The sequence below is a fragment of the Bos javanicus genome, chromosome 25 (genome assembly GCF_032452875.1).
Source record: "Bos javanicus breed banteng chromosome 25, ARS-OSU_banteng_1.0, whole genome shotgun sequence".
Lineage (NCBI taxonomy): Eukaryota > Metazoa > Chordata > Mammalia > Artiodactyla > Bovidae > Bos > Bos javanicus.
In genome coordinates, this window is record NC_083892.1 from 21,371,158 (window position 1) to 21,391,409 (window position 20,252).

Sequence of the window (20,252 nt, forward strand, 5' to 3'; positions counted from 1 at the left end):
TGAATGTTGAGTTTTAAGCCAGCTTTTTTCATTCTCTTCTTGCACCTTCATTAAGAGGTTCTTTAGTTTCTCCTTACTTTCTGCCATTAATGTGATATCACTTGCATATTTGAGGTTTTTGATATTACTCCTAGCAATTTTGATTCCAGCTTGTGCTTCATCCAGCCCAGCATTTCGCATGATGTAATCTGCATATAATTTAAATAAGCAGGGTGACAATATACAGCCTTAATATACTCCTTTCCAATTTTTAAACCAGTTCATTGTTCCATCTCCAGTACTAACTTTTGCTTCTTGGCCTGCATACAGGTTTCTCAGGAATCAGGTAAGGTGGTCTGGTATTCCCATCTCTTTCAGAATTTTCCACAGTTTATTTTGGGTATATACCTAGGAGTGGAGTTGCTCATATGGTAATTCTGTTTAATTTACTGAGAAATCTCCAAACTGTTTTCAGTAGCAGCTGCACCATTTTACATTTCTACCAGTAATGTATGAGGGTTCCAATTTCTCTACATCCTGGCCAAGACTTATTATTTTCCATTGTTTTGTTTTGTTTTAAATTCTAGTCAGTCTAGTGGGCGTGAAGTGAAATCTCATTGTGGTTTTATTTGTGTTTCCCTGATGACTAATGATATTGAGCATCTTTTTCATGTGTTTCTTGGCCATTTGCACATCTTTGGAGAAATGTCTGTTTAAGATTTTTTTTTTCTCACTTAAAAATTGGGTTATTTGGGGGCGGGGAGCTTCCCTGGTGGATCAGCAGTAAAGAATCCACCTGCAATGCAGCAAACTTGCAGGAGACACAGGTTCTATCCCTAGGTCAGGAAGATCCCCAGGAGAAGGAAATGGCAACCCACTCCAGTATTCTTGCCTGGGAAATCCCATGGACAGAGGAGCTTGGCAGGCTGCCATCCGTGGGGTCCTGAAGTGTTGGACACAACTGAGCCCAGCACAATAAAACTTTATTTAAGAGCACGTGTATACCTGAAATTAAAAAAAAAAAATTAAAAAATTAAAAAAAAATTAAAAAAAATTAAATTAAATTAAATTAAAAAAAAAAAAAAACTGGGTTATTTGGAACCTGCAGATTTTAGCCCACACATGGCTGCCCCATATCACAGAAGTTCCCAGCTTCCTCTGCAGGTAGGCTGGTTGTGAGACTAACTCTCCCTCCAAGATGGACTGGGAAATGATTTATATGACTTCTAAGGATATTTCCTAGGAGAGACAGGTCCTTTTTTCTGCTTCTTCCTTTATCCTGCTGCTGTTCTCAGAGCTCTGTGGCTGGAGGTCCACCCTGGCTGGTGTGCATCCTGGGTGAGGGCAACTCTCTGGGGATGGTAGAGCATCCAGGGAGAGGAGTTTCCTGGAGCAGCCCTGCCAGAACAGCCCAGGGCTGTTTGCCTCCAGACCCGACCATGAGACAGATGAAAACATCAATTTGCCGTTCTTATGTGAGGGTTCTTTGTTACAGCTGAACCTTAACCAAACCAGGACAGTAGCTATCTTTTTAAAAAATCAATTAATTAATTTCATTTTATTTTTGGCTGCATTGGGTCTTCATTGCTGCAAGAGGGCTTTCTCTAGTTGCGGTGCTCGGGCTTCTCACTGCGGTGGCTTCTCTTGCTGCAGAGCACATGCTCCAGTTGCTTGGGCTATAGTAGTTGCAGCTCCCAGGCTCTAGAGCACAGGTTCAACAGCTGTGGCTCATGGGTTTAGTTAGTCTGACACATGTGGGATCTTCCTGGCCCAGGGATTTAACCAATTGTCCCCTGTATTGGCAGGCAGGTTCTTATCCACTGTACCACCAGGGAAGTCCAGGACAGCTGTCTTGGAGGGAACTTCTTATGTAGTTACCTTGGGTAGCATTGCTCCAAGAACCACAGCTATTTGAAATTCTCAACTCTCCCTTCCTCGTGGTGACAGCCAAGCTCAGCTTCAGCCCACTCTCCTTTCCAAGTACCTCTGGAAATCTAACATGTGAAGATCCTTGCTCCCAACTAAACAAGCCTGGAGCTAATATCATCATCCAGGGGCTACGTCTTGTTTTTCCTCCCCCATTTGTGCACTCCACCCCTACTCTCTCCCAAAGAGGTAGCCTGTTTTGAAATATGCTTTCCCTGTGAATATCCATAGATTCTAATTAAATAACTCAGGAAACAGGCCACCTTGTGTGTGGTGTAACTTGATTATTGCTAGAAAGATGAGTTTGGAATGCATAAGTTCCCTGCTAAGCTGACAAATTTAAAAAGCTTAATTTCAAAAACTAACCAAGTTCCACTCATAGCATTAGGGCGGAAAGTTCGATTTGGTCAAGCCTCAGCCTGAGCTCTCAGCCTGAGGACACAGATATTTGGACTTCACAGGTATCTGGCCTTGTCTATATAATATCTTATATGCTCTCCACCTTTAAGTGGCCTGCAATTTTATGGGAAAAAAGAGCTCTAACGTATTTTAAAATATTAGGACTTCCCTGGTAGTCCAGTGGCTAGGACTCTGTGCTCCCAGCGCAGGAGGCCCAGAGTTCGATATCTACTCAGGGAACTAGATCCCACATGCCATAGCTAAAAAGATCTCGCATGCTTCAACGAAGAGCAAAGATCCCAAATGTCACAACTAAGACCTGATGCAGCCAAATAAATAAAGATAAATGTTAAAAAAATATTAAACTCATTGTGAACACTGTAAAAACAATTTGAGTTTTTTTATTATTGAGTTGAAAGCACTCTATATTTCCCCAACTATTTTTTTATATTTCTGAATTTGGAACAACAGACTGGTTCCAAATCTGGAAAGGAGTACTTCAAGGCTGTATATTGTCACCCTGCTCATTTAACTTATACGCACAGTAAGTACATCATGTGAAACGTCAGGCTGGATGAAGCACAAGCTGGAATCAAGATTACCGGGAGATATATCAATAACTTCAGATACGCAGATGACACCACCCTTATGGCAGAAAGCAAAGAACTAAAGAGCATATTGATGAAAGTGAAAGAGGAGAGTGAAAAAGTTGGCTTAAAACTCAACATTCAGAAAACAAAGATCATGGCATCTGGTCCCATCACTTCATGGCAAATAGATGGAGAAACAGTGGAAACAGTGGCAGATTTTATTTTGGGGGGCTTCAAAATCACTGCAGATGGTGACTACAGCCATGAAATTAAAAGACGCTTGCTCCTTGGAAGAAAAGCTGTGACCAACCTAGATAGCATATTCAAAAGCAGAGACATTACTTTGCCAACAAAGGTTCATCTAGTCAAGGCTATGGTTTTTCCTGTGGTCATGTATGGATGTGAGAGTTGGCCTATAAAGAAAGCCGAACGCCAAAGAATTGTTGCTTTTGAACTGTGGTGTTGGAGAAGACTCTTGAGAGTCCCTTGGACTGCAAGGAGGTCAAAGCAGTCCATTGTAAAGGAAATCAGTCCTGAATATTCATTGGAAGGACTGATGCTGAAGCTGAAACTCCAATACTTTGGCCACCTGATGGGAAGAACAGATGCATTGAAAAAGACCCGGATGCTGGGAAAGATTGAAGGCAGGGGGGGAAGGTGATGACAGAGGATGAGATGGTTGGGTGATATCGCTGGTTTGATGGACATGAGTCTGAGCAGGCTCCGGGAGTTGGTGAGAGATAGGAAAGCCTGGCATGCTGCAGTCCATGGGATGGCAAAGAGTCAGAGACGACTGAGTGACTGAACTGAACTGAACTGATTCTTGCACATGCATTTTTCCAGTCAGACCTCTGTTATACTGAAGTTGGAAGTATTGCTTCTTCAAGAATGGCTAGCAACTCTTATGCAGCTTAAAAGCAGGAAATAAGCATTCAGCCTGAATCCTGTTCAACAGATTCTTCAGATGAAATTCTCCCCAGAGCATCTCTCCTGTAAATGCCCTGAAAAGATGTGGCCAAGTATATATATGAAGTTGACTGGAATGCTACTTGTATGCATGAAGCAAGAAGGAGTTCTAACAGAGTGTTTTCCTGGAAGCTTGTGATGGTGTGTGGACGCAGGTTGTTAATGACTCGCTGACCTGATTTGCATCAGTGTAGCGCTGACTCAGAGATTAAGGCTGGAGGAGCTCTTTCCAAGATCAGCAGCCCAAGCTGGCCTGAGGTGATTATTGCAAATTCCCAGGGACTGTTATCACCTCCTGGGTTCGGAACCTAACCTGACCTACACTCCTAGGGATGCACTGCAGTGATTGCTGGGCTTCATTAGGGAGCAGCATGGTTTCCCGCATGCTTTAGTCCTCGGGGGGCGCTGAAAGGGAATCGAGAATTCTTTGTGCCAGTTGTCTAATCCTTGGGGTATCTGAAAAAGCAGAATGCACTTCTTAGATCAATATTTTCAAGGCTCATCTGATGTGAGACTCTGCCTGGGGCTGGAGGCTTGATTGTTTCCCTCTCTCCAGGGTGGGTATGAACTTGAACCCTTGAAATGAACAGCTAGCATCTTTTCCCCTTGGGAAATCTGTGTATATGTGTGATTATGATGGGGGAATACAGGGTAATGATACGTGCAAAGTTGAACTTGCAAAGTGGTGCTTGTTCCTTTACAACATGATTTTCTCAACTTTTTTTTTTTTAATTATCATCCCCATTGAACGAGCATTGTTAGATTTTTTTTTCCTTAACTACCCCTCTCCCATGGAATTTTAATATTACAGATATGCTGTTGTTGTTCAGTAGTTAGTTCAGTTCAGTTCAGTTGCTCAGTTGTGTCCAACTCTGTGTAGCTAAGTTGTGTCTCTTTGTGACCCCTTTTGAGGACAGATGAAAGTGAAAGTCACTGAGCCATGTCCAGCTCTTTGCGACTCCATGGACTATACAGTCCATGGAATTCTCCAGGCCAGAATACTGGAGTGGGTAGCCTTTTCCTTCTCCAGGGGATCTTCCCAACCCAGGGATTGAACCCAGGTCCCCCACATTGCAGGCAGATTCTTTCCTAGCTGAGATATCAGGGAAGCCCACCCTTTCCCCCCCTCCCTGACCTTGAGGATAGATGATCTGTCATAACTCGTGACTTTTTAAATGATGGCAGCATCCACCATAAAAAAGTGGGAAGATGGCCGTCTAGCCAGTGTGTGAGTTAGTGCATTTAAAGGGCTTTGCAAAGTGCAGGGTCTGTGGTGAGTGCTCAGAAAAATGAGAGCCCTTGCTGCTGTGGTCATTATGTTCAGGGTGGTCACAGTGGGATTTGTAACCCTCCCTCAGGCTGCTGTGGATTCTTTGGTACTTGAGGGCTGGTCAGAGGTCTAAGTCAGTTCCAGGCTGGAGCTTCTACCAGAGCCGACAGGGTTCATGGGGGAGCAACTGGGCTGGGAGGGGACTGCAGCAAGAGGACCCCCAGGACGCCCCATCGAAACATGGCCGCTGTTCCCAGGTGTATGCTCATGGTGCCAGGCAGGAGAGAGGGCCTAGTGGTGTCAGATCTCCTGATTTCTCAGAAAACAGGAATTTTGGAATTTTGGTTCTATATCTGCCTACGATGCAGGAGACCTGGGTTTCATTCCTGGTTCGGGAAGATCCCCTGGAGAAGTGAATGGCAACCCACTCCAGTATTCTTGCCTGGAAAATTCCATGGACAGAGAGGCCTGGGTGGCTATAGTCCATGCGGTGGCAAAGAGTCGGACATGACTAACTAACACGCAGAGCTATATTCTGATTTTTAAGCACTGACTCAATTAGACATCAACAATGTTATATGGACCAAACAAAACAGATGAAACCAAGAAATGCTGACTTGTCCAGAGTTAGAAGCATAGCTGGGATTCCAATCCAAGTCCTCCAAACCCAGTGCTCCTTCCACTTAAAAGAGCCCTTCATCTATGCCTCACGACCCTCCCCACTCCAGCCCTCTTTGGAGCTCCTTCAAGGCCACTCCCACTGCCTGGGGAGGGGGCCCAAGCTGGGGCCTTCCAATATTGGGACGAGGGTGTCTCGCTCCCCTCCCCAGCCGCCACCCACTTCCCAGAAGGGCTTGGATTCTCTCTCCAGATGAAGAAGGTCGGGACCTCGAGCCTTGCTCTTCAGGACCGGGGAGGCCTCGGGCTGGGAGGGCCGGGCCGGGCGGGAGATGGCAGGTCGGTGCCCCAGCGAGCGTGGGAACGCGGATTCGCCGGGCGTGTCGTGGCGGGGAGGCGGACTCGGGGGATGGGAGGCGAATCCTCGGGCGGGGTGCGGATCCTCGTGAGGGGGTACGTCGGACGGTGGAGGAGGGGTGGACCCGGGAAGGGGGACGGACCCGCGGGGGGGGGGCGGGGGTGGACCCAAAGTGGGGAGGAAGACCCGCGGTGGGCGGGCAGGAGGACCCTCGCGGGGGAAATGAACCCGCGGCGGGGGAGGTGGGGACTGATCCTTGGTGGGGGGCGCCGGCCCGCGGGCGGGGGGAGAAGCGGACCCTCGGGGAGGGGCGGAAGAAGACCCGGCGGGGGTGGGGACAGACCCGCGGGCGGCGGGGAGAGGCGGACCCTCGGGACGGGGCCGGGCCGCGGCGGGGGGCCGGTGGGGAGTGGATCCTGGGTAGGCGGTCGGGCCCGCGGGGGGACGGACCCTCGCAGGGGGAGGAGGACACGCGGGGGGTGGGGACAGACCCGCGAACGAGGGGGAGAGGCAGACCCTCGGGAGGGGGAAGAGGACCCGCCGGGGTTGGGGACAGACCCGCGGGCGAGGGAAGAGGCGGACCCTCGGGAGGGGGCCGGGCCCACGGCGGGGCGGGCCCAGCCCTGCCCAGCCCCTCCCCGCCCGACTTCAGAGTCTAGGGATGAAACCGCCTGTTGTTCGCGCCCGCCCTGCTGACCCCGCCACCCTGGGCCCGGCTTTCCATTCGCCCGGGTCGCTGGTGGGAGGCAAGGAACGCCGGGGTTCAGGAGCCTGGCTCCCCGCCAAGGCTGCGGCCTTCGGCCCCGGGGCCACAAGGCGGCCGCGCCTGGGCGGCGGAGTTGGGGGGGGGAGGACAGCGGTCCGGCGGCAGCTCGGCCATGGGCTCCCGCAGCTCCCACGCCGCCAGGATCCCCGACGTGGACAGCCTCCGGCAGGAGACCGGCTGTGAGTGCGGCGCGCCGCGTCCGGGGGCCCGGCGGGGTCCCGGGCGCCTCCGGTGGGGATCCCGGGGCCTGGAGAACCTAGGAGATCCCGGCAGCCCGGCTCGCTGCGGGGTGGGAGGCGCGTTCACCCAGGGGTCCCGGCTCCCGGCTTGCGGGCCCCCGAGTGGCCCCGGGCCGGCATTGAGGCGGACGGAGGTGGATGGAAGCCGTGGCTTTGGTCTCACGGATCTCCCGGGTCTCGTCACGCCCGCCCCCTCCCTGCCCTCTCGGCCCCTGGGAGCCCTCCTTTCAGCCAGCCCTCCGCCCCCCGCCCACCCCCTGCTGCCGCCGGGTGGACGGCGCGCGCCCCGGGATCCCGGCGCGTCCCCAGCGTCCACCTTACTCCCCTGACCCCCTTCTTTCCGCCCCTCCTCCCCGGCCCGCAGTCTCGCAGGCCAGTCTGCGCCGCCTCTACGACCGATTCAACGCTCTGGATAGGACCGGCAAGGGCTACCTGAGGTGAGCCGGAGCTGGCCTTCTGACCTCTCACCTCTGCTTTCTGACTCTGTCCCCTCCCTGGCCATCTCCTCTTTGAACTTTGTCTTTCCAGCCGCATGGATCTGCAGCAGATCGGGGCGCTGGCCGTGAACCCCCTGGGCGACCGCATTATAGACAGCTTCTTCCCAGACGGGTGAGCCTCCCGGGGTGGGAAGATGGAGGTGAGAGCTTGCCAGGGGAGGTCAGGACCAGAGGCAGAGGGATGGTCACGGTGAGCACCGCTTCTGCCCCATTGCCCACCTGCCCTCTCCCCTCCCAGGAGCCTGCGACTGGACTTTCCAGGCTTTGTCAGAGTCCTGGCTCATTTTCGACCTGTGGATGAAGAGGACGATGGAAACCGGGACCCCAAGGAACCCGAGCCCCTCAACAGCAGAATGAACAAACTTCGCTGTGAGTTTGTGCCCCCCTCCCCACAGTGAGACCCCAGATTTACCACGCCCCATGACAGGCCCCAGGTCCCTCCTACTCCCTTTGGGAGCTCCGCCCCCGCCCCCCCCCCCCACTCCCCCAAGATGAACTTTTGAGGGAAGAGAACCAGGGAAGACCCATCCTTTCCCTCCTCCACTTTCTTCCCAGTTGCCTTTCAGCTCTACGACTTAGATCGAGATGGAAAGATCTCCAGGCATGAGATGCTGCAGGTTGGAAGAACGCAGGGGCAAGAGATGTGACCCAGTTGTGGAAGATGGGGAGATGGTTTGTGGGTGGGAGATGCAGATGACTGGGGTCTTGGGTGGGCAATGGGAATGAGTGGTGTTGGAATGTGGGTTAGTTGGGAGATGGAATGGGGAACATTTTGGTATGAGGTTAGATATAGATCAGTGGCTGTCAATGTGGGGGTTGGGGGGGGGGAGGTTTTGCCCCCTGAATGATGTTGGCAGTATCTAAAAAGCATTTTTGGTTGTTGCGAATGAAGAAGGGGAAGGGGAAGAAGGGGAAGGGGCAGTGCTCCTGACACTTAGTAGGCAGAGGTCAGGAACTCTGCTGAACATTTTACAATACACAGGGTAGCCCTCTGCCCCCATGACAAGGGGTTATCTGGCCCCAAATGTCAATAGTGCTGAGACTGAGAAACACTGTGATGGAGCGGAGGATGGATTTGGGACTAATTGAAGGATGAGGTGGGGAAGAGGGTGGAAGATAGACGGAGGTTGGGTTAAGAACCCGCCTGCTAATACAAGAGACCCAAGAGATGTGGGTTCAAGCCCTGGGTTGGGAAGATCCCTGGTGAGGGCATGACAACCCAGTCCAGTTATTCTTGCCTGGAGAATCCCCTGGACAGAGGAGCCAGGTGGGCTACATTCAGTAGGGTCGCACAAAGTCAGACACGAGTGAAGCAACTTAGCATGCATGCAGTGAGCTTGCTGTATGTTGCTGAGGTGAATCTGGGATAGTGAAGGCCACATGGGGGGTTGGATGGAGAATTGATGAGAATTATTGGGGGTTGTGGGAAGTGAGTGGAATGGGGTGAAAAATGAAGGAGGAATGGATTGCAAAATTGGTACTAACAGTTGGGGTGATGTGGACAAGGTTTGGGGGTTGGTGCTCGTGGTCCTTGTGCCTCCTCTTTATGGCTGTCTCTGTCTCTTCCTCCAACATCCCAGGCACTCCGACTGATGGTTGGGGTACAGGTGACAGAAGAGCAGCTGGAGAGCATCGCCGACCGCACAGTGCAGGAAGCGGATGAAGATGGGGATGGAGCTGTGTCCTTCCTGGAGTTTGCCAAGGTTAGGGTGCCCTCAGGCCTGGGGAGCTGAGATCAGGAGTCCCTGGGACAGGTGGACATGGGGGATGATGTTGGAAGGAGGAGGGCATAAAGAGAGGGGTCCCCAGGAAATCATGGGGCCTCAGGAATGGGAAAGGAGGTTGGAAGCATAGAGGTTTGGAATTCAAGCCTCTTGACTACCACCCATCTCGCCCTCCCCAGTCCTTAGAAAAGATGAACATCGAACAGAAAATGAGCATCCGGATTCTGAAGTGACCCCCGTTGTGCCTTTGGGTATCTTACATGGACCGGTTCTGCTTGGGATTCATCCGGGGAGGCACAGCCCCAGTGAACTGTATTCTTACGTCTACACTGAGCTCTATTTAGGGCCAAGGAGAGAAAACCGGAAGGGTGTGTAATAACTTACCTGATCTCAGATCTGTGAATGGGCCAGAAATCTTGGCGGTTTTAAGTGACCAAAAACCTAAATCAAAGTTAAAGAGGAATTTTATGGGCTCATACATTGAAAAAGTATGAAAGTATCTTTAGAAAACTGGGAGTCTGGAAGTGTCTCAGGCACAGCTGGATCCAAGGGCTCAAAAGATGCTATTGGGACTCAGTTTTTCTCTGTTTCTCATCTCAGCTTTCTTTTGTATTGGATTCATTCTCAGGGGGGCTCTTTCCTTGTGGTGGAGGATGGTCACTAGCAGCTCCAGGCTTCCATCCTCCTAGCAGTGGGAAGAGATTTTCTTTTTTCAACAATTCCAAACAAAGAATGTCCTTAGCCCCACAGGAGCCTTGTCCCTTCTCCAGGGGAATGGAACTCCCTTTGGCCAGGACTGTGTCGTGTGCCAACCGCCAAAGCCAGGAAGTAAGGCCTGAGGACTCCAGATAGGGTAAGGGGTGGTTGCTTCAAGGAAAATGAAAGGCTTTTATCAGAAGGGGAAAAGATATTGGTCAAGCAAAACAAGAGATCTCCATTACTCTTGGGTTGACCAAGTGGAGGGATTCTTAAAGTCTGGTTTCTTAAATGGGTTTTCTCTGATCTCATAGGTATTTACCAGTGTGATGAGGATGGGTAGCTGGGGAAGAGGTGATGTAAAAATAATAAAGAAGACATCTTCCTAGAGTATGAGATAATTAAAAGGTTTGGGGAGTACTTCCTTTTTTTTCATAGTAAGATGTTCAAACATTGGCATTTCACAGAATAGAGTATAAAAGTCACATAAAATCTGGAGATCCTATGTCTGTCATGAAGCACTCTGGCTGTACATATAGGAGATGCCTGTATCCCTTCCCAAGCCTGTGCTGAAGTTGTCTTGTATCAGCGCATGGGAGGCAATTGTGCTTCGGTCTTCCTGACTCTGGCTTCAGTGATGTCAGACTTGGTGGCTTCAAACTGCTGTGTTGGGAGTCTTTACATCATAGAAACTGGCAGATGCAACAGTCTGGGGCTTTTCTGCTTAGAAGAGCCTGTTGTTAAACATTTATTAGCATATCAGCTGCCTGGCATTAACCATTACTGTGTATGCCAATGGCTTTTCCCCAGATTTATTGAGGTATAATTGGTGTACAAAAAACTACATATAATTAATGTATGCAATTTGGTGAGTTTGGACATATGTATACTCTTGTATTACCATTACCACGATCAAGGTAATAAACATATCCATCATCTCCAAAAATTTCCTTGTGTCCCTGTGATTTTTATTTTTTTTTTTAAATGAGTGTAATGTGTACTAAGAACATTTACTATGAGACCTATCTGCTTAACACATGTTTTAGTGCACAATATTGTTTACTGTAGGTGCTACGTTGTATGGCAGATCTCTGGAAATTACTCAGCTTGGATTATTGTTCAGTCGTTAAGTTGCGTCCAACTCTCTGAGTGCAACTCTCTGACTGCAGTGTGCCAGGTTCCCCTATCCATCACTATCTCCGGGGCTTTCCTCAGATTCATTTTCATTAAGTTGGTGATGCTATCTAACCATCTCATCCTCTGCTGCCCTCTTCTCCTTTTGCCTTCAATCTTTCCCAGCATCAGGGTCTTTCCCAATGAGTCGGCTATTCGCATCAGGTGGCCAAAGTATTGGAGCTTCAGCATCAGTCCTTCCAATGAGTATTCAGAGTTGATTTCCTTTAGGATTGACTGGTTGGATCTTGCTATTCAAGGGACTCTCAAGAGTTTCCTTCATCACTGCAGTTTGAAAGCATCAATTCTTCGACACTAAGCCTTCTTTATTGTCCACCTCTCACATCTCTATATGACTACTGGAAAAACCATAGCTTTGACTATATGGACCTTTATTGGCAAAGTGATGGCTCTACTTTAATACACTGTCTAGGTTTGTCATAGCTTTCCTGGCGGGCTACAGTCTGTAGGGTTGCAAACAGTTGGACATGACTTAGCGACGAAACAACAACAATGTGTATACCACTTTATTTTTTTGCTTCTGAACCAAACTTGGTCTCATTTTATTGGCTCCAACAACACAGGGCAGGAAGACTGAGAGGACTGACTCAAAAGCATTGGTAACAAGTTTTGGTGATCCAGATAGGGCAGATCATGGCTTTTTGGCCTGCACCGATCCCCTAGGCTCCAGTTTGCTCTCGTGGGAGGAGTGTGGAGGCTTTGGGAGGTTCGAGTTAGGATGACTGACTAATCTCCAAGTACAGTCTGATGCGGTAGAATGGTGGTGGCCTCTGGACGAACTCAGAACCCCTCTGCCCAGCAACCTGGTACCCAGGTGTGGTGTGCACCCAGCATAGCCCCCATAGTCATCTGGACTCTGCCCCCTTGAGCTGGTTCCTCCCACTGTGGCATCTCTGGGGATCAGAGACTGAAACTCACACGTGTCTATCTGCTGTCTCTGGCTGGTCTCCCATGCTGCTGGATGCCTGGGGACAGTGGGGATCCGTGGACCAGAGGGAGCCCAGCAGTCCTGCCTGCTGTCTTGCCAGCGGTCTGTCCTCTTGACCTCTGTACACGATGTCATGGCTGCACCAGAGCTTCTTACTGTCCTTGCTGACCTCCAGGGGTCAACAGTAGCATTCTCCATCATCACTTCCAGTTTAGTGAAGGAGCATGGGCAGCCCTGTGAGCCAAGAGGTGAGACCAAGAAAAACCCAGATCATGGGTACTCATGAAAAAACAGAATGAGTACACTCAGTCCAAGTTCAGGAAAAGGCACTAAAGACACCTGAGCATGAAAGGGTCCCAAGGGAGGCATGAGACCAGTGACCTGACTTCTTCCAGAAGCGGGCTGGGGAGACCTGTGAGCTGCTCTCAAAAAGCAGAGGATAAAAAGGCCCGGAGGCGAGGCCAGCTACTGGCTCCTGCCCTCCAACATCAACCAGTCAGCACGGGAACCTGGGCTAACCACCCACAGAGACTCTTGACTCTGATGAGTGCCCTCTGGCCCCCATTGAGGGACAGCAAGCCAAGGCAGCTAGGACCTAATCAGTGTGCCATATGTACACAAGAGGGACCTGGAAAAGAGAATGTGACACCCCCCAAAAGGGATGGAAATGCAAATCTCAGCTACTATCCTTGACAGCAAAAGGTTCAGAAAGATGAAGAATGTTGGGGTCAGGAGGCTCCTAAGCTGGCACTCCAACTGACCCTCAAGGAGTCCTGGCTGACTTTGGATACAAGGGCAAAGACTGCTGAATTCTTAGTGGACACCAGTGCCATTTACTTGGTTCTGAATGCTGGATTGCTTCCCAAGTGGCTCAGTGGTAACGGATCTGCCTGCAATGCAAGAGATGCAGATTCGATCCCTGGGTCAGGAAGATTCTCTGGAGAACGAAATGGTGACCCACTCCAGTATTCTTGCCTGGAAAATTCCATGGCAGGCTACAGTCCGTGGGGTCAGGACTTAGTGACTAAACAACAAAAACCGGATCAGGCAAACTTGGTCATGAAAAATTGTAAAATTATGGGGCTATCAGGGAAGGCCTAAGAAAGGACATTCATAGAGCTACTAGAGCGTGAACTGTATGGACACGGGTGCACCCATTCCTTCCGGTTCATCCCTGAATCCCTGAATGCCCTTTACCCCTGCTAGGAAGAGATACCTTACAGAAACTGGGGGTAGTGTCTGTGCTAAGTTGCTTCAGTTGTGTCTGGCTCTTTGTGACCCCATGGACTGTAGCCTGCCAGGCTCCTCTGTCCATGGTATTCTCCAGGCAAGAATACTGGAGTGGTTTTACCATGCCCTCCTCCAGGGGATCTTCCTGACCAAGGGATCAAACCCATGGTCTTTTATGTCTCCTACTGAGAACTGGAAGGTAGGTTCTTTACCACTAGCTCCACCTGGGAAGTAATCCCCAAATTGGGGGTTACTCTCCACCTAATCGGAGAAGGCAATGGCACCCCACTCCAGTACTCTTGCCTGGAAAATCCCATGGACGGAGGAGCCTGGTAGGCTGCAGTCCATGGGGTCGCTAAGAGTCAAATACGACTGAGCGACTTCCCTTTCACTTTTCACTTTCATGCATTGGAGAAGGAAATGGCAACCCACTCCAGTGTTCTTGCCTGGAGAATCCCAAGGACGGGGGAGCCTGGTGGGCTGCCATCTATGGGGTCGCACAGAGTCGGACACGACTGAAGCAACTTAGCAGCAGCAGCAGCTCCACCTAATGGGAGACAAAGTGGAGACTGGTGTCCCTTTAGACAAAGAGGCAGAAGATGATAATGTTAATAACTGAGGACAAACCTCCCCACACAGAGCAAGTCCATCTCCCTGGAGTAAATCCTGAGCTCTGGGCCCAGGGACAGGTAGGACCAGCTACCAGAGCCAGTCCTGTGGTAGTCCATCTAAAACCCAGACATACACGGCCCAATAGAAAGCAGTACCCTCTCTGCCAGCCTTCCCTTGTGACACAGACCGTAAATGACCAGGGCCTTATTAGACCAGGCCAATCGGCCTGTAATACCCCATCCTCCCCTAAAGAAACCCAATGGGGAATATTGGCTGGTACAGGACATCAGGGCGATTAGTGAAGCCACTGAAGATGTACATCCAATTTTCCCTAATTGGTACACCACGCTGGCCATGCTGGGGCCTGATATTCTGCCCCAATCTCTGGAGAAATGACCTGGGGAAACAGACCAGACCCCCTGGACCACTTGTGTGACCCTCTGTCTGACCTGAAGCTTCTCTTCTGAGAAACAACTGAAGTGTGGCAAGGGAGATTCAGGCTTGGCCGTAAGCCTTGAGCCAGGGCCAAAGGCCTAGACATCTGCATTTTCAGGAAAAATTTGACATGGGAGTGTTATTCTTTTGCTAACATTTGGGCCATGGATCTTAAACTGTTTGGGGTCCTTTGTCTCCCAAAGGTTAGACAAATGGGGATCGCCCATCTGGGGATGAGACCAGTCAGGACTGAGGCCTGGGGGCAACCACACAAACCTAGAGAAGTTCCTCTCCTCCACTCAGGCCACCCATGCTCAGCAGGAAGCAGTTCCCGAAAAAGACCCAAGCCCTCAGCGTCCCTCAGATCCACACAGGGAGGAGCTGGACAAAAGGCAGAGGAGGGGTTTGTCACCAGCAAAGCCCATACAGAATCCCCAGGGAATAAAAACAACCTGGGTGATAAAAAGTCTGACCTTGTTTCCTCTGTGCCGAGTCTAGTTCACTGGCTTCCAGGACAGCACGTGGCCTGGCGCCAGACCTTCCCAACAGGATTCCTGGTGCAAAACGGTGGTGCTCATAGCTCAACCTCCTATACCACATTTTTATCTATTCATCTGTTGATGGACATTTGGATTGATTATTGTGAATAATGCTGCAAAAAAACATGGAGTGCAGATATCTTTTCAAGATAGCCATTTCATTTCCTTTGGATATGTGCTCAGAAGTGGGATTGCTGGATCATATGTTAGTTCTGTTTTTCATTTTTTGAGCAACCAACCCCAATGGCTGCTTCCTACAAGCATGGGGAACAGTCTGTCCTGGGGGCTTTGCCTGCTGTAGTCATGTGCTCAGCTTCTGTGAGAGGGGCTGGCTTAAGTGCCAGGGAGTCAGGGACCACGGGAGAGCTCTCAACCAATGAGAGATGGGCTGACTGACTGAGGTGGGGTCAATCGTGTCCGACGGTTTGCAACCCCATGGACTGTAGCTCTCCAGGCTCCTCTTTTCATGGGATTTCCCAGAGAGAATACTGGAGTGGGTTGCCATTTCTCCAGGGGATCTTCCTGACCCAGGGATCGAACCCCCATCTCTTGTGTCTCCTGCATTGGCAGGTGAATTTTTTTTTTTACCACTGCGCCACCTGGAAATGGAAAGCTAAATACCTCACCTCTCAGGTGGGACAACAGGGGCGTGTTCTCTTCACTCTCAGACTCTCCAGCAGGCTTGAGCCCAGTTGCCCACGGTATTAGCCTACTCCCATGGCACCCTGTTTGGTTCCTTTTGTCCTGTCTCTCTTTCCCCTATCAGTGTTTCCTGGATCACCTCACGAGCAGACACCTTGCTCTCCAAACCTTGTCTCAGGGCGCTCTGGAGAAACTCAGCTTGACATGTGCCGGACCTTCCAGAACACAGGCTCATGATCCTCAGGTGTTGCTGGCGCTCCATGGGACACTTAGAAGGAGCCCCTGGTTAGGTGTCTGGGCAGCTCCTGGTGTTTTCTGAGTCCAGGGAGTTTGAGGTCATGCAAAGACTATGCACCTTTGGGGCTCTAGGAACATGGAATTATCTGAGGTGGTACATTGACCCCACTTAGACTTTCGCATTGTGATTATGTGATTCTGACAGATAAGTTTCACAGCTGAGGGGAGGGGGCAAAGCGGATGTTTGATTTCTGATGAAATTTTGGGCTTTTGTCCGAGGACTTCTGCTTGAACAAAGACTTTTTGATTGAGAGATGTTTCCTTGGTTTTTGGCTTCAATGGAAGGTGGGGGGAGGGTATAAATCTCACTGAATAGTTATTTTTTCCAGGCACTCTGGGGGAAGATTTGGTCATAGAGAGAAGAGGAGAGGGAAGGCGTGGGTGGGTGGGAATCATCCTTTATAGTTGGTCTTTTCCCCATTACAATGTTTCTCAAAATTTCCTGGCAGTACTATCATCTGATTAAAAGTTCAGACCCTTCAACCCCATTTGAGAGCTCCTGAGTCTCCAGGGAAGTCTATATTTTAAATACATGATTCTGATATTGGAGGTCCAAAGATTGAACTTTTAGAAACGCTGGCCCATAGGCTCTGGTTCCACACCTGCTCTGCATCAGTGACTAGTTGTTTAATTGCTAAGTTGTGTCTGAGTCTTTGTGACCCTGTGGACTGTAGCCCACCAGGCACCTCTGTCAATGGGATTTTCCAGGCAAGAATACTGGAGTGGGTTGCCATTTCCTCCTCCAAGGGATAGTCCTGACTCAAGGATCGAACCTGTGTCTCCTGCATTGCAGGTGGATTCTTTACCACTGAACCACTTGGGAAGCCCACAAGTGACTAGTGCTCCTGACCAGTAAGGGTCCCTGGAAGGACTGGGGGATTCCCCTAGTCTCTACTTGCTGTTCTGGTGGGTGGGGGAGCAAACCGCCCCCACCTTTTCTCAGCCTGAAATCCCCTGTATCTTGCTGAGCTCAGGAGGTTGGAGACCTTTGTCAGGCAGGAGGGTGGGGTGTCCATCTGGCTGCCGTGGTATAAACTGGTTGAACCTCACCCTCTTGATATCGACTCTGACAGAGTAGCCTGTGGATTTGTTCCATGGGGAGGCGGGTGCCTGACGACATGGGCGGGGAGCCCTGTGCTCTGAGCAGCAGCTGCCAAATGTCAGTGATTTATTTGCCACCCTCGGCACTGTTGCCTTACAGTCTGCGCACTGTGCCATTATTCACTTATTATTTGCCAATGAATCGACTTGTTTAAAAATTTATGTCTTTGAGCTTATAAAGGGAACTGAATATTACTCTTGTAAATTACAAACTGCCATAAACAAAATAACCATACAAACACAATACACACAAAGGAACCAAAAAAAAAAAAAAAGTCAAAAAGGGAGATTAGCAAGCGTTAAAGAGTTGTAAAAGACAAAGCTGCCTGAAGCACAACTCCTTTGTGATGATCTGAAGCATGGAGAAAGAGAACCATCTTGTCACTGAGTGATTGGGTTTATTTAAAGCTGTGGGGTCATCTAGGAAAATCATCTTGGGTACATGAGCAATGCCTTTCCTAACACATTGGGATCCACTGGCTTGGGGGAACTGGGAGGCAGCAATCCTGGGTCCAGGGACCATTTTGGAGGCAGCCATTGGTGGGTTGGGCATCCAGCTCCTCAGATGGGCTACTGGTCAGCTTGGGTTTGGTAGAGTGTGGCCACGTGGTGAGTCCACTCACCAGGTCAGGTCCAGGACAAGCAGCAGGGCGTTATGACAGATGAATTGTTACAGAGCTGGAAATGTTAAGAGCAGCAACCCCTTGCTGACATTTGTGTCCAGACCTGATAAGACTGTGGGCTTGGCAACGGGGCCTGTGAACCTGGCTGCCTGCTGGACTCAGACAACAGAGTCCTCCAGGGAGGGGCTGGGGGCTTGGTGCTTGGGATTCTCCCTTGAGAGAGAATAAACTCCCCGGAGAGGTGTGGGACAGGCTCTGAAGCTGACCCTCGCCTGTTCCACCAGAGATGCTGGGAAGGGCTTTTGCTGATCTGGAATTTTCTGGAAAAACTCATCTACATATTCCTGAAAATAAGATGAAAATTCCAAAATCCCCTTTCCTTGCCAAGGTGACTGAACCTGAGACAGCACGTGTAGGAGCCTTGGGGAGCAGCACTTAAGTAGTAATGTTGTGTAAAGCTAATTATGGCTAATCAGGAAAGTAATTAAGAATTCTGAACTTGACTCTCAAATACAATAGAAGGAAACTCTGGGTTGTCCTCTGCCCCACCCAGCCAACACCAATAAAACTCTTTTGATGTTTACAAAGCAAAATATAGACTTGACTCTTGGTTATACAGCTAACCTGAGAATCAGTGTGGTTCAGTAAAAACAACGAGTTTTGGAGTTCTATTAAGCCTGAGATTGAATCTGGATCCTTTTGATTACTCACTGAACAACCTTGGGTAAGGAACTTTACCCTTCAATGCCTCAGCCTCTTATATCTATGAAAGAGGTAGATAAAAGCAGTACTTTGTAGAGTGATTGTGCTTTATCCTTCCCCTAGTTCACCCCCCGCCCCAACCCCTGCTTTACTTCAGCTGAGGCCCCTTGGCACCACCTGTAAACCAGGACTCTGGTCTGTATCAGTCAGGAATCTTTCCGTTGTAACCAGCTTATGAAAGAATAGAAGTTTATTGTTTAATATAACTGAAAGAGAGTCCAAAGGGAGAGCTGGCAAAAGGTCCCAAAGGCTCAAGGATATCATCAGAAATTTGTCTTTTCACTCTCCATTCTGCTTTGTGTGTGCTTTCTGTGCCAGTTTTGTTCCCCAGCAGCAATCTCCATGAAAAGTGAACCTCTCTTTCCCTTTTCTCTTTCTCTTTTAGTGCTGCCAAAAGACCCAGAAGTGAACCTCAGCTTAAAGAAGTAAACCTCTATACTACCTGGCTATAGCCAGGTAGATGTAAAACTCTGATGGGCCAGACTGGTCATGTGCTCATCCCAGGAGCTGGAGATTGCAATCCCACTTGTACTAAAATATAGAGCATTGTGTGTGTGTGTGTGTGTGTGTGTGTGTGTGTGTGTGTGTGGTATGGATTCCTTAAAGGAATATCAGAATGCTCTTGTGGAAAGAAAAAGGCTGCATGCAATCAACAGGTAACTATATACCAGTTAGGGTTTTTTTGTTGGTTTTTTTTTTTTCGGCTACAAAAAACAGAATTACCAACTAACTGTGGCTTTAACAATTGAGACAACTGCCTCACATTATAAAATGTTTTTGGTGGTAGACAGTTCTAGAGCTGTCTCAACAATTTTATTAAAGCTCCAAAAATTTTTTAACCTTCCATTCCTCAGGATGCTGCTGCTGCTGCTAAGTCGCTTCAGTCGTGTCTGACTCTGTGCGACCCCATAGACGGCAGCCCACCAGGTTCCTCCGTCCATGGGATTTTCCAGGCAATAGTACTGGAGTGGGTTACCATTGCCTTCTCCATTCCTCAGTATATTGACTTTTAATTCTCAGCTTTGTTGATTCTATTTACATAATGGCTGCTGTGGCTCTAACCATCACACCATCAAAGGAACAAAGTCTAGAACAGGTGAATGGCTGGGGCAGCTAAAGTTAACTCCTTTCATGTCTATCTATTTTGATCATTGAGGAAATTTTTTTCCAAATGTATATCCCCCTCATAGATTGTCTTTTAGTTGTCATTGATCAAAATAAGAACACCTCTAGCTGTAAGAGAGGCTAGAGAAGTGAATATCTGGCATTTTCAGACTTTATCATGAGTGATGAAAAGAGAGAAATAACAGTTGTGTAGCGTATTATTCTAAATGTGACTGTGACAATGGAAAACTCCTAATGTTGATGGCTTAAGACAGCAAGAGTTTATTCCTTGTTTGCCCTGTATGTTGTTAGCTGTGGGTCAGCCCTCCTTGGCTCCGCATGGCTTCATGCTGCAGGACCCAGGCTGAAGGAGCAGCCCCCCTCAGGGGCATGCCTCATGCAGAAGGAGAGCAAAAGAGCTGCAGGAAACACAGCTAAGTTTCTCTGTGGACCTGCCTACTTGGACTTGTCTACTTGGATACCAGTGGCCAAAGCAAGCCACACTCCAACCTGAGGTCCACAGGGCAGGAATGTACTCCCCCTGCCAGGGAGTCATGATTTCTATCACATGATAGAACAGTATCTGTGTAGCAAGTCACCCAAAAACTTAGCTTAAAACAACCAGCATTTTATTACACCTGACAATTTTGTGCATCAGGGCAGGGCTCAGCGGGGCAATTCTTCTGCAGCACGTGGTGCTGACTTTGACTGAGGCCACTCTGTTGTATTTGGTTGGCCACAGGCTGGTCTGAAGGTT

The 20,252-nt window shown here is 49.4% G+C and overlaps 1 protein-coding gene across 1 annotated transcript; it reads left to right on the forward strand.

Moving 5' to 3' along the window:
- Positions 1 to 6,748: 6,748 nt before the first annotated feature.
- CHP2 (calcineurin like EF-hand protein 2) lies at positions 6,749 to 10,974 on the forward strand. Its single transcript, XM_061401444.1, has 7 exons — positions 6,749 to 7,051; positions 7,476 to 7,548; positions 7,640 to 7,720; positions 7,847 to 7,977; positions 8,164 to 8,225; positions 9,189 to 9,311; positions 9,512 to 10,974. Exons 1-7 carry the CDS (start codon positions 6,985 to 6,987, stop codon positions 9,563 to 9,565), a joined length of 591 nt encoding a protein of 196 aa, XP_061257428.1. The 5' UTR covers positions 6,749 to 6,984; the 3' UTR covers positions 9,566 to 10,974.
- Positions 10,975 to 20,252: the final 9,278 nt, after the last annotated feature.